Genomic DNA, 14,092 nt, shown 5'->3' with positions numbered 1-14,092 from the left:
GCTCTGATTAAACCACAGCAAGAAAGAAGATGTTTCTCCAAATTATGGCTGCCAGCAAAATACCTCTGAGCACTCTCAGAAACATGAGGAGGGCATTTGCACAGGAAAACAGTGGAAGCAGATGAAGCCAGTGAGATAAGCATCCTTAAATGCCTGAAAAGATCATCTACCAGAAGCCTTAGTTTCGGAAAGTGCATGGCTGAAAGAAAATCAGCAGCAATGACAATGGCCCAAATCATTGGAGAGAAAATAAAATTTGATACCTGCTGATTTTTCTGCTGTTGGTCCCTATTCTGAACTCTGCTGTGGAAGAAAACCTAAAATTTACTGAATGCACATTAACACAGGAGTCTGCAAAGCAACAAGTGGGAGAAGCTGGCAAGGAAAGCTGCATTAAAGAAAGGGAAACCACAGAAAAGTCTCCTGCAACTCCAGAACACCTAAGATTTCACATAGGAATAGCAAAACTGAGAACCAATTTTACTCACTGTATCAAGGAAGAGCTTTAATATCATAGATGATATTACATCTTTTACCTCATGAGTTTCCACAATCGCTTACGTGTTTCCTTTCTTTCTAACAGAAGAACCGAGAAATTCTATAGCAGAAATTTCTGCTTCAACATCCACGAAAGTCTTGGTAAGCTGAAACTAGCGCAAGAGGGCGGGGAAAATTTGATTAAATATTTTTGAAGCATTAAACCATGCATCACCACCAAAGGGAGACGTTGACTTCAGTCACCGAAAATCATTTAGAACAATGGATTCAGACAAGGTGCTGGAAAAGGAGTGGCTTAAAACCACACCAGTGATAAGGTGATGTGGGGTGCACTGGAGTGAGAATGAGTTTCTTTACCTGTTTCCACTGAGGGATGGGACGGCCCTGCTCTCGTCTGCTGGATGGCTGGCTGTGAACACGCTCTTGGTAAGGCAGGACAGGTTGCTGCATGCAGGTTGTAGGGAAGGTGGGACCAAGGAGGAAAGATAAAACAGGGAAGGAAACTCAAAGAAAGCCATAGGAATGGAATACAGAATCAGACAAACGTTTAAGGAAAAAAAAAAAATAGGGTAAGGGGGAATTCATTTAGCAAGTAAAATATAAAAAGGAACAAAACATCCAAAAAAATGGGAAGCTTCACATATTTTTGGGCCTTTCCTTTAATTACATTGTTTCTTCAAATCATTGGCTGGGTATTCCAGCCAATGTGTAGCAGCTGAAGAAACATTTTATTGTGCGGATGGACATCAGCATTCTGATTATGTTCCACTGCTAATGCTGATGCAGTGTGGCACTGACAAACTTGGCCTGGCTTTCAAGCAGCCAGGTCAGGCCCCACTCATGATGTGGCCATGGCAGCACAGAGCTTGGCACAAGCTGTGGAGATGGAGCAGGACTCTGGCACTTGAACCACACTGAGCCTCATCCTGCTGACACTGCAATGCCAGCAGCAGCTTGAGGTGACTCAATCTAACCTCAAAGACAACTGCCCTGCAGTTGCAGCAGCTCAGATACCATCCTGGATAACAAACAGGCCTCACTTGGAATGACACAGGCATCCTGATTGCCAAGAAACTCTCAGGCATTTATCTGCTGCACATACATACATGTAACAAAGCTTAATCACAGCCCTCAAGAACAAATAGATGTAACCTGATATGAAAATGCTCAAATCAGATCAAATGGTTGTTCTTAAACAGTATAAGAAGAACATTCCTGGAAAGATTTTAAAGAGCAATAGTACTTATAAAAGAAACTAAATTGCTGGTGATATATTTGTGAAAGATTACATAATAAGGGCAATAACAGAGAAATGGATTAGGTTTTTTTAGGAAGTTCTTCTCCACCCTATGCTTGAAAATTTTAAGCTTAGGGTAAACTTCACTCCTCTCTAGGAGAGCCTTTGAAGTAGAAAAGCAACACCAGCATCCAGTCTTGAGGAATGCATGCTATCATTCCTGGTTTTCCTCTACAGTTCCAAAACAACGGGGTTGATTATCCAGCTCCTACCTGTCTCCGTAAGTTTGAGGAGGGCACTGGTGCATTCTCTTCAAACTTGGCCAGCAGCTGGGTTGCCATGGACTTGACTTTGTTCTGATTCCCAATGGCAGCATCAATTCTCCTCTCTGTCAGGGCACTCACCAGAGTGGGCCTTTCTTCTCTGTAGCTTCGTGGGAGGTCCTCCTAACAGTGACATCAAAATTCAGCAAGGTTGAACCAGATCACCTTTTCCTTTCTACCCCTTTGCTGGGAAAAGTCACACTAGAGATAACAAATCTCTCAGCCTCACTTGAAAGCTCGGATTTTTAATTTCCTTTGGCAAGTCATCAAATGTTCTGGTAAACTTTACTTATCTTTTCAACCTTATTTGATGCACTTACCTACCAAAAAGACCTCAGCTGAAACACCTCCTGACATAAACCCACCTTCCAACAAACCCAGAGCACTGAATTTTAATTCACCTGTACCCATTTGGCTACAAACACTCAATTTGAAACACCCCTTATGGGGCACACTGGAAATGTATGCTTTTTGCACAAACCAAGGGTAAAGTTTAAATATGCATCAAACCTCTGACAGTACTGCACAACTTTACTAAGAAGTGCTGATGTCCTCAGCAAACCATAGTAATGCACAATAAAGACAGAACATCAGGGAACTGCAACATTTAATTTGTTCTGGAGTATTCTTTCATAAACATTAGTAAAATATTTGCGCTAAAGGTACCATGAAAGTGTAACCTCTGAAGAAGAATTAAATCTTATCTAAAAAATCCTATATAAACCCTGCCTAGATATTAAAAAAAATCAAAGAACTGAACTGGGTAAAAGGTACCTACGCTTTATTTTGCTCCCTGACACCTCTCACTGTAATACTTACATCCTCAGATTGGCTGGTTTTTCTCCTCTTTCCTGCACCATCCAGTTCCTTTTCTTTTTTGTCCTGAAAACAGAAGGAGTAGGGAAGAGAAAACCAAAATAACTCTCATATAATTTTGGGCTAAGATAAAGGTCATCAGCACACTTAATCAGTCTAGATGCAAAACTTATTTAATTCTCTGTGCTAATTCTCCATTTGTTTAAGAAAAGGATTTTTTCCTAGACACTCATTAGGAGATTCTTACCTTCAATTCTTCAATGCTTTCAAATCATTGAAAACTGAGCAAGCAGCTATGTTCCAAGAGAAAATATACACCCAAACACTACCACAAGGCTAAGATTTTAAGACTGAAAAACACCACTGAGAGTACGTGCTACAGATGCAATTTTGCAGTCATAGATGTCATTTACTGCCCCGTACCAAGAGCTGGTGAACACACGGCCTCTTGCAAACTCCCTACACTAAAAACCACTGACCTTTGCATTTTCAGTGCCACAGCTTGGACAGCAGCCTGCCAAGCCCTGGGCTGGGGCTGCTTACCTTGGGAGTGCGCTTCCGAGAGATGCTCTGGCCCAGCTTGCTGAGGAAGGAGATGGGAGATTTGGTACTGGCAATCAGGGCAGCCTTTTCTTCTGCATTCAGGTCCAGGCTATCTGTTAGTGAAAGCAGGCAGGAAAAGGGAATCCCATGAAGTTATTTCCTGTGGTGCTGTTATTAAATGCATGACAGAAGGACTCACTGTTTCTTTTTAACACAGCGGTCATTTTCTTAAATTCTCTGTACAAAATGTCTAGAATTAACATCTTTCTCAGTTATTCTGCTTTCATTTTGCCCAAAGCAGTTCTTTCAGGGTTTATAACCACCCATAACAGATACTATGTTTACTCTATTTACTTTAATATTTAAAGACCATGAATGCCAGTATTTTTAAAGAGTCTAGAGCTTTAAAAATAATACATACTATATTTTTTAAAGGCTATTAAACCAATTTTTTCCCCCCTCACCAGAGAGAAACATGTGAATTAAGATCATCAGTAATAATGAGCTGTAACAACATTATCAATATTTAAATGCTGGCCATATTGATTTGGGTTAGGTAATTACATCTTTCAGTTCTGATCAAAGATGTTTTGTTCCTCACTGAAGTAAGTCTCACCATTCACAGGTGGTGAATATATATAAAACTCAGCTGGTGGTTTTTTTGAATTTACCTGTTCAACAACTGTTAGCAAGGCTAACCTAACATTAGCTAAGACAAACAAACAATAGTAAGAAAGCAGAAAACTTATCAAGTAGTGCTGAAGAGAGTTTGGAACTTCTGAGGACATTGTTGTATATTAACTCCTTATTTCCCTCCTGCTGCTGCTAACATGGTCTTTACCAGCACCAGTAAGAAGTCAATATTTTATGAGTTAAAGCTACAGGCAGTGACTATTCTGTGTGCCCATGCAGAAGCAGCATGAAGGTAAGTGCAGTGTAGTGGTGCAGAACTGTTTTATTAGATTTTTGTAAGAAGTTTATGTTATGGTTCGTTTCACTGTATCCCCAACTCTGTATCCCTTTTGTGTTGTCTGTATAATAAGGTATTTTGTGTCAATCATCCCATACCTCACATGACATGTAACATCCCCTCTGCCCCAACCCCCCTCTCTGGGGCAGCTTGCCTATCACTCCCGGGGTCCCTCCCAGATTGTGAAATCTCCGTGAGAGAGCTTCAGGTGATAGGCAGCCTGGGGGGAATTCCTTTGGCTCTGGATTTTAGTGGTCTGAAGCTTGGGGGTGGGCACACCTTGTTACCCCCTGAAACCCCTGATTTGTGGTCTTTTTTGTATCCTCCCTGGGACCCTCCCCCGCTTATAGGGGGTGGGAGGGAGGAGCAAACTCTCTCAGCCGCCAGGTTCTCAGCCTGGAAGCTCTCAGCCGCGGGGCTCTCAGCCGCCAGGTTCTCAGCCTGGAAGCCCCGAGCCGCTCGCCTCGGAGCTTGGAGATCTCTGCTAATAAACATCCTTTAACCTGCTAAGCTGAGAGCCAGCCTTTTCTCTTCTGCTGCTGTTGACTGTCACCTTTGGGTCCAGCTGCCAAGCCGAGAAGCCGAAACGAACTGGAAACTTTGTGTCTGTGTTGACCCGAGCTAGCTGGAGGTCAGCTCCCACCCGGAGCGGGGACGCAACCGGACATAGTGCAGCACTCATTCACCCTGGAGCAGTCCTTAAATCTGACAGAAGTGCCCCAAAGTGCTTACCACTAGAGGGGATGGTGTCTTTGAACATCTCATAGAACTGTGTGAGGTACATCACCATCGACAGCTTATCTGGCTCTCCAACAGATGCCATTTCCTTTCCAGTCATAATGGGAGATATTCCAAACTCTTTCTCAGCAATGTCAAAAGCCAGTTGGTTATTCTTCTCCACATCGTGCTCATCCAAGGAATCAAAGTCTCTGCAAAGGGCAAAAAGAGGCCTTGCACTAAATCAAGTAGAAACCAGCCTCCTGAAAGAACTCAGACATTCATCTTTTTTTTTTTTTTTTCCACTTAAAATGTTAATTTTATTTGCCACCAACAGGGCAAAATTGATGCTACTTAATTACAGCAAATTTTGGCTCAAATATATTCTTTTAAAATTTGTTTGCTCTTCCTAGAAACTTAGACTTTTCTTCTTAAAAAGCATTATCCCCTGAAATACATCTCCACTTCCTCCTTTGCTGGAAGATTTTACATTTTCCCTTACATAAAATCTTTGTGCTTGGAACCAAATTAAATCTTGACTTGTTTGTCCCCTTTTTTCTTGACTGATCCACAGTTTGTCCTGCTGGCTTTTTCCAAAGCTTGTTTAACTATATAAAAAGCTAAGGCTTGTAGAGAGTTACATGAACCATTTTAAAAGCTGTTTGAACTCTCTACAAGCTATTAAACAGTGTAGCTCAGGTTAACTCAAGTACACCAATATAGAAGTAATTCAGTGCATATGGATTGGAATAACTCCACAATTTTTCAGTGTGCTTTACAGTGGATTATGACTTCAAGTACAGCTCTAGAATTTACTTTTTCTGATGTTCCTTTGGGAAGTTGGAGACATTTCAGATTAAAGTATCAGAGTCACTTTTTCCAGCCAGTGTTTTCCCATTTTAGAATCTGTTTTACCCAATATATCACTGAAGAGAACTCTGCCATTCACCCAAGCAAATCACTGTGCAAACAGTCAAAACCTCTCTATTTAGGCTGTGGGTCACTACTTCTAGAAAGAGCAGCCCTAAAGACTTCAGAAAAAGTTCCTTTGTTAAACAGGAAATGTGCAGAGACTTGTTTACAAGAGATTTAACTGAAGCTATGAACTTCACACATAAAATCTGTCAGTCAATAATGCTTTCCAGTCAGTACCAATTTGGAGCTTAATTCTGCTAAATCATCCAGAAAGGAAAATGACAACACATTTCTTTTCAAATTCATCAAGCTATCACGACCTTCCACTCTGCCAGTGAATCACTGGACACTGGTTTCTATCGAGTTTAATCGAATTCATTTCAATCCATTTCTTAAAGTCACAAATGCACATTCTTCTTTCCAAATGCCACTAATTCCCTGCTCTTCCCAGTTATTTGAAGCAGGCAGTTACTCACATCAAGTCAGGCCGGTATCTGTGGATAATGGCACACAGAGCTAAGCCACTTTTCCATGACATTGTGAGATCTGTCACATTGACACCAGCATATCCATCAGTCTGCCTCTGGCACCAACTGAGCAACTTACTCGAGCGAGCTACAGACTCTGGGAAGAAAACAGCACCTTTCAAAATAGAAATGCACAACAGCCCAAATCCTAAATACAACACAAACCCCACGAATCAACAAGCAAAATCTTCGTGTAAAATGCAGGCTCCTTCTACAATGGGTAATGGAGGACAGGATTCTTATTTTCTTTGAAAAACACTATCATATCTATTTTAAATCCAATAAAGTATTTTTAATCTGCTGAAAAGTAATTATCTAAGTTGTAACTTGCCAGACTTTTCATCCTAGCCATTGCAAAAGAGCCCCAGGAAACACAAAGCAGTTGCAAAGGCTTGTTAAGTATGATCAAAAGGACATACAGTAGCAATGCTCTCTAAGCCCTGATATTCTATTTCTAGAGGAAGAACTGCAAATATACTTCTGTAACAACAACTTCTCCCTTGAAAACTTTCCTTTAAAAGCATTGACCTATTCTGACCTTGTCTTAGCAGAAGATCTGATGAGATTACAGCCTAAAGGGACATGACTGCAGGGCAAAGAACAGACACCACACAGCTATTCAGCAGTGAAAGGGAGGCTGAGCAGCAAGAGCCACTCTCGGAATCCCAAAACACTATCTGGGCATCCAGGGAAAGGTCTGACACAGCACCAAGGGGAGAGACAAGCCACAGATACTGAAATGCATCTAGCTCTCAGAATAATGCCAGCAAAGTAGAGGTTTCAATTAGTTGAGAGACGAGATGAAGAAAAGGAAAGCAGGAAGATGCAAGACTGCACAAGCAATACCTTCTGTTACATTTGTAAGAGTTCTGAGTTTACTGTTAAGAGAGAACTCAGCCCAGGCTTCTGCACTTGAAGCAAGGACATTGTTAGAGATAAAGGAGGAGAAAAAAGCTCCCTATACAAAAAAATATTCTTAGAAAATTAACAGCATTATAAGGCAAGGGAAATTAGGCATACAAAAATAAATCCCCATGCTAACAGAAACTTGAAAAATTGTCAGACTGTTGAGAAAACAATTACTGGATACATTTCCCAAACGCAAAGACTGGTTAAATAATACCCTTACAGCCCTGCTGCTCTCTAGTTCCTGCTCCAGAACACCAAAAGAAACAGGACAGCAGCCAGGCCTACCATTTCGAGTGAGCTTGGGTGTCCTGGAGTTCACAAAGTTCTCTATCTCCAGGTGAATGTCTTTCAAGTCTCCTGTATTATACAAGTGGCGTACCTGAAATCACACACAAAAACATTTGAGATGATCAACACCCCAGGAACCCCAGATACAGAAATAACCAGAAGACAATAAGGAGACATCCCAAGGTACAAAAAAAGGAAGACAAGTACATGCAGGTAGCAAAAATCTGACCCCAAGAACCTCGCAGCAGCAAGGATCAGCTCATCAGTGAACAGCCCAGCTGACTGCTGCTGCTCAGTGGATACCAAACTGCAATGACAGTCTGCTAGACTGGATTATTTCAAAGAAAATGCACATGCACATGTGGAAAACACAAATTTATAGGTTTCCCGTACCATTATATCACAGTTAAAGTTATCAAAACCAAACATCCCTAAAAAGGAATTTGTTCAAGTACAAAAGTCTACTCTTTTGACTGATGCAATTGCCTTTCAGTGCTTCCATGTTGCACACAGATCATCTCTGTTCCCAAAACATTGGCACAGCTTCACCTGAGGAAATCTGCAGATTACAGAAGCATCATCTGTGATTTACCTGCTGCGGCCGCAAGAAGTTGACGTTGATATTGGGATATCGGGTGGCAGGATCAATGCTGTAATGGCTGAAGTTTTTACTCACGTTCTCTGGGGTGGTCTGAGGCAGCAGCCTATAAATGCTTTCCCTTGGGAAAATAACACAAAAAAAAAATAGTGTGGGGTTTTGTTTTGGTTCGTTTGTTTTGTTTAGGCTTTGTAGTGGTTTGGGGTTTTTGGTTTGTTTCGGTTGGTTTGAGGTTTTGTTCTGTTCTTTGGGTTTTTTTAAGAGATGCATCACTACTATTATGGCTAAATAAACTCTGGAGAGATAAACATGCAAATCAGAAATCTAACCACTTCAGACACCGCATAGCTAAGAGTGAGCAAAAGCATATTAAAAATCTGCACTTTAATACAACTTCAGAATTCCAAAGGAGGGAAGAGAACAATACAGCAAGCAAAACTGAAGAGGCTGCCCAGTACAATAAAGACACTGAGACACAGCAGGGGTCAGGAAGAAGGGCCACCAAGGGGACTGGAGCATTTGCCCTGTGAGGAGAGGCCAAGAGAACTGAGTTTGTTCAGTACATGGAACACAAAGCTCAGAGAAGATCTCCCTGCTGTCTGAAGTGGCTACTAGAAAGGTGATGAAGTCTGGCTTCAACAGTAACATTATTTTCCTCACTGTTTTCAATTCAAACAAATGGTATTTAAGTATGAATTGTGCCATTGCGCCATTTTAGAAGTTATACTATGGTTCCTGATGGTCAGAAGCTGCAGTTGAAGTTTCAAGTAAGAGCTACAAACTGTTGCTTTTCCTTACTCCATCTTCTAATTACCTGAGTTCTGATCTCCAAGAAAGCACCTTGAGTCACCAAAACAACACTCAGGCAAAGCTGATTAAAACATCGAGAGCTCAATGCTTCAAGAGAGACAAGATGCTGTTTGGCTTACATGAAACAAAATGACCAAGGACAACATGAAAAATAGCACATCACAGCTTCCTTAAAAATGAAATAATAAAAAGTATTCACAAGATAATAGGAGATGGCAAGAACTTTTGTATCTGGTACTTTAAAGGCACCTACATCTTCATCTGGTTTGCCACTGAAAGGCTGGGGACAGTCAGGCTCACTTTGTCCATGCAATGTCAATAAGGACCTAAAAAACCCCATTCCTCATCTAACCTTTTAAAACTAGGACCAGGAATAGCAACATTTCTTACTCCGCCATATATTTCAATTGATCGACTCCTTTGAAATTTTTTTTCTTCAACTGAATTATACCCTCAAGCATTCTTTAAAAGAGTGAGAGTCTGTAGCTCCCATTCTGTCTACATATTTGTACTAAAATAAACTGGAATGAGTGATGAGATGTTGGATGATTGGATTAGAACTTCACTTTCTCCATTACCTCTCTGCAAGAACTTCCAAAGGACTGGCTCCAAGCGACCAACTTCGTACCATCCAAGCAGAGTCCATTGCAGCCAAAAATCCCCTGGCTATTCCAGTTCCCATTGGCCAAAAGGGCTGATGTTGTAGGTTACCAAAAAAAAAAGAGCAGAGAAAGGAAAAGCATCACTTAGGGAAAATTTTTAAGAAGTATCAAGTACATATTCAGGCAGTAATCTGCTGGGAAATTATAACTCAGTAATTAGCTTCAAGCTCCACTCCCGGTGGGTTAGAAGAAGCCAGATGTAGGGTGAACAGTTCATGAGCTCTCCCAGTGTCTCTATTTCCAACAGTAACTCATAGCCTGGAGTGCCTTAACGGCTTCTCTTCAAGGCAGTACTTCTTAACCAACTACAAAACATTAATTAGTAGCAGGCCTACAGTAGGTTCTGTAGAGACTCAACTCATCCCAACAAGAAGCAGATTGAACAGCCAGAACTTCAGAAAAAGCTCTGCACGCATTTTCTCAAGCCAGATCACTACCGTGCTAAAAATTCTGTTTTCTCAACACTCCCAACCCTTCCTCCAAACCTCCCACCTCACTCTAGACCAGACAGCAGCTCTCCCTGCAGCGCCTCCGTGGGGCAGCAGACATTTCATGGACAGGCACAAAGGTCTGCGCTCGTTGAGAGCCGACACCCGAGTGGTTGAACACAAACCTCGAGGAGGCTGTCCCTGACCAGTGCCACCAGGAGCTGGTTCAGGGACAGGCACGAAGGTCTGCGCTCGTTGAGAGCTGCCACCCAAGCAGTTGGTTGAACACAAACCTCGAGGAGGCTGTCCCCGACCAGCGCCACCAGGAGCTGGTGGCCGTTCTGCTCGCGCACCAGGGCCGCGTTCTCGGACGCGTACATGCACGTGAAGTCAAACATGGCCACGTCGGGCTGCCCGTAGTGGTTGATGGCAAAGTCCAGCGAGGGCAGCTGCTGGTTAGTGGAGAAATCGGCCGCTTCCCTGGCGTAGTTCAGCAAAGCCTCCTGGTCCACGTTCTCCCGGGAGAGCAAGACCTCTGTGTCGGCGTGGTCCTGCCAAAAGTGGCAAAGTTAAAGCGCCATGCTCAAACCCACGGGTTTATTTGAATTTTATTGTTGGTGTATACGGTAGTTGGCATTAAAATTCTGACAAATCCACTCAACACAAATTTGCCTGCTGGTTTCTTCAATTCCTGTCTGTTTTTGCTTCCAGGAGAAAATCTATGTATCTTTTGTTGCAAACAGTAATAGGTCCTGCTTGAATTTCTGACTGTGAAAGGGCTAAGAGACTTTTGAGCATTTTTTATTCCCACAAAATGAGAAAAACTTAACTAAGCTATCAAATATTCTTGCAGCATATTTTATCTTAGCATGAACAAGACTTCCAAATCTACAAAAGGAGACAAATTTGAAAAGGTTTTGTAACACTCATTTGATGGTTTAAAATACTTCAGAAGGGCATTAACTGCCTTTTAGAACAGAATTACATTCACATTCTAAAATAACAACTGTATAACAACATTATGTGATGGAGGAAAAGCACATTTTTCAACTTTCACCTTACCAAAAGAAAATTGTCACCACAATTCTAGCTTACAGAAGGTACAGGAGAAGTTAATACCCACATGCCGTATCACTCCTTTATCCAGCAAGCTCTGCTTTTTGGCAGTCATGACAAAGTAGTGTGTATCATCCTTGTAGTAGACAATGTTCTCCAAGTCAATGCCTTGTGACAGAACAAAAGACATGGCAGTGAAGGAACAAGTTAGGAGTTATGTGCAACACAAGAAGAAAGGAAATTGAAACTGCACTGTTAGAAGAAGTCAGAGAGAATGCCAAGCAACTTTCTCCCATGCGCTGGGTGACTTTAAAATCTGAGTTATCAACAAAACCACAGACAGCACATTGCACCTACATAAAGCTACCCCTTTTAAAAAAAATCCATTTATCATCACTCTAAGGTTTGCATTCAGATGTGGAGTGCAAAAAGCAGAACTCCGGATTCATGACCTCATCCCATTTAGGGCTCTGATTTCCTGAAAACCATAAGTAAGTTCTCCACTTCTGAACCCAAATGACACACATCTGCTTTGTACAGCAGAAGAGCTGCAAAAACAGGGAAGTCAGATTTCAGAGGCAGCAATGACTGACTGCCTTGCACAGGATGCTTGTTTCTTGATTAAGTACACAAATCTGAGCTGCAAAGTCATTAGAATAAAGACAGATGGTTTTCTCCAGAAATCTGTCAAGTGCTGGCGAACCTGTGGCATCTCGGAGATCCTGGAAGAACTTCTGGTTGAAGATGAAGGCCACACCGCTGATCTCTTCCACTTTGGCTTCAGCTGTGGTGTTGCGGTTGATGAAGTTTGCTGTGATAGCAATCGCGAGTTTACCGCGGAATTCTTTTCGGCGAAACCCTACAGGAAGGATAAAGTTGCAATGCTGAAAAGCAGACACACCTTCAGAGAAGGCTCAGCATGCCATAGACAGGTCACTCACAAAGTAGAGAGAGAAGGGAATTGGTGAGTTACAAACTCCTCCACAGAGGAAAGAACAACTGCTTCATCAGGAAAGTGTTTTTTAGGGAAAAAGGTCCCCATCACCCCCCGTCTCATCTCTGCTCCCAAAGCTGCAATTTCCATTAAAAAATAATAACATGGGATTCTCTACTACACAGAATAACATTCAACATCTCAGTTCCTACACCTGAAGGCAGGAGTGACAACACTACACAATTAAAGAAAAAACGTAGGAAAAATCATCCAGATCAAAAACTCCTTATGTCTGTTAGTTTAGAGGAAAGAAAACAAAGACCACCCAACATCTTTGCTACAAATGGATTTTCACATGGAGTTTTAATCACCCTATCACTTGTCAAGGGTCTTTCCAGATGTTGATTGGCGTGTTAAAGGCCACTGTTGTTCCAACAAATTTAAGAATCAGTTCTGTTTGGAGGTGATTTATGGACACACCATTACCTTCTAAGGTGTTTCTCCTGCCATCCCCTCCAATGATTACTTCAAACTCATACTCAGACACCGGATGGGTTTTGGGGTGGACCAATGCACGCCAACCTATCCCTGTAGATAAACTCCAGGTTAATGACAATATAAATGGCAATAACAATAGAAAAAAAAATAGATAAATAAATCCTTCAATGACCAGTCAAGAAACTCTGCAGGACAGCTACATGGATGGCAGGGCTATTCCTGAACTGTGCAGCAATTCCACATGAATCAGAGGCAGACACAGCTCTGCTAAAACTCCCCTAATTGCTTTAAGGGCCACTACAAACTTCACTACTTATACAACTAATAAAAGGCCAAAAAACAAGTAAGCTACATCTCCCTCGATCAGAGAACAAGTTTCAAAGTGATACTAAAAGCATAACAAAGATGATTCACCAATATAAATATCCTCAGTGAATGCAAAGAAAGGAGTTGTTTCAAAATGTTTTTTGAGTGTTATGTAATAGGCTTAAGTGTTTTAGAAGCAATTAAAATTTACCACGTCTTGGTCTATCTCTGTGTAGTCCTTCTGGTGACTTTGTTTCATGCAGTAACTAATTTGGATTTGTCACTAGAAAAAACAAATCCTACTAAAAATCCAAGCAAAAATGGATTAATAACTATTCTTATTAATGGAGCATGAGGAAAGGATTTAATGTCACAAGCAGAATTAAGGAGCAGGAGCCTGTGTATCCTACCACAACTTCTCCCTTCTCTACTGCTCATTTCAGTGCTACTTGCTTTCATTCTCCTGGTCCTCTGGAGGGTAAACGAGGCCCCGGAACTCCACGTTGACATGGATCTCTATTCCCAAGATCAAGGCAACCTTCAAAAGGATGAGCTGCAGCTGACGGATACCTGCAAAGAGAGGCAGATGATAAAGAAACACAAGGAAAAGGAAAGAGCACAAGTGTCCATGTGTGTCTGTGTGACATCACTGATACCCCGACTTAAAGGCCAGCTGCTCCTTTCTGCTTCCCCACGGTGTTCCCAGCACCTCATCCAGGCACCACTGGTGTGTGGTATCACATCTTGCTATGAAAATTCTACACAGCTGAAAACAATTCTTTTCAAAGCATGAAAAGTAATTCTTGGAGGTTTCAGTCCCCTAATCAGCAACAAGGGAAACATGAAATGCAGGAGAGAGAGGGAAGACAGCACAGGCAGGACTGCACTTGTCACAGATGGCAAAAAGCCACAGGATCAGCCTGACCTGCACCTCTACCCCAACACCTCTGGGCTAGTGAGGGCATAGGAAACTCCTCACCACCTCTTTCCTCTTCAGGTAACTTGGGCAATGAGAATGAAAATTACAGTGTGCAAACTCAGTTAATTGAAGGGAAAA

General features: G+C 41.9%; 1 protein-coding gene across 3 annotated transcripts in view; it reads right to left on the bottom strand.

Moving 5' to 3' along the window:
* Positions 1-14,092, bottom strand: part of MICAL3 (microtubule associated monooxygenase, calponin and LIM domain containing 3) — a 173,064-nt gene that overhangs the window by 85,155 nt on the left and 73,817 nt on the right. For 2 of the 3 annotated variants that reach the window (XM_040061040.2, XM_040061039.2), the window contains exons 4-17: positions 13,489-13,605; positions 12,718-12,819; positions 12,001-12,156; positions 11,365-11,465; positions 10,535-10,792; positions 9,730-9,845; positions 8,336-8,462; positions 7,741-7,834; positions 6,496-6,643; positions 5,120-5,316; positions 3,418-3,530; positions 2,878-2,940; positions 2,008-2,181; positions 856-942 (exon numbers count right to left, since the gene is read on the bottom strand). In XM_040061040.2, coding sequence (XP_039916974.1) covers positions 856-942; positions 2,008-2,181; positions 2,878-2,940; positions 3,418-3,530; positions 5,120-5,316; positions 6,496-6,643; positions 7,741-7,834; positions 8,336-8,462; positions 9,730-9,845; positions 10,535-10,792; positions 11,365-11,465; positions 12,001-12,156; positions 12,718-12,819; positions 13,489-13,605 — 1,853 coding nt within the window. The remainder of the gene's footprint in view (positions 1-855; positions 943-2,007; positions 2,182-2,877; positions 2,941-3,417; positions 3,531-5,119; positions 5,317-6,495; positions 6,644-7,740; positions 7,835-8,335; positions 8,463-9,729; positions 9,846-10,534; positions 10,793-11,364; positions 11,466-12,000; positions 12,157-12,717; positions 12,820-13,488; positions 13,606-14,092) is intronic. The other variant, XM_040061041.2, reaches the window with a different exon arrangement.

Source organism: Hirundo rustica, chromosome 4, assembly GCF_015227805.2.
Source record: "Hirundo rustica isolate bHirRus1 chromosome 4, bHirRus1.pri.v3, whole genome shotgun sequence".
NCBI classification, from domain to species: domain Eukaryota; kingdom Metazoa; phylum Chordata; class Aves; order Passeriformes; family Hirundinidae; genus Hirundo; species Hirundo rustica.
Note: the sequence above shows the minus strand (reverse complement) of the source record. Positions and strands in the feature narration are given on the sequence as shown.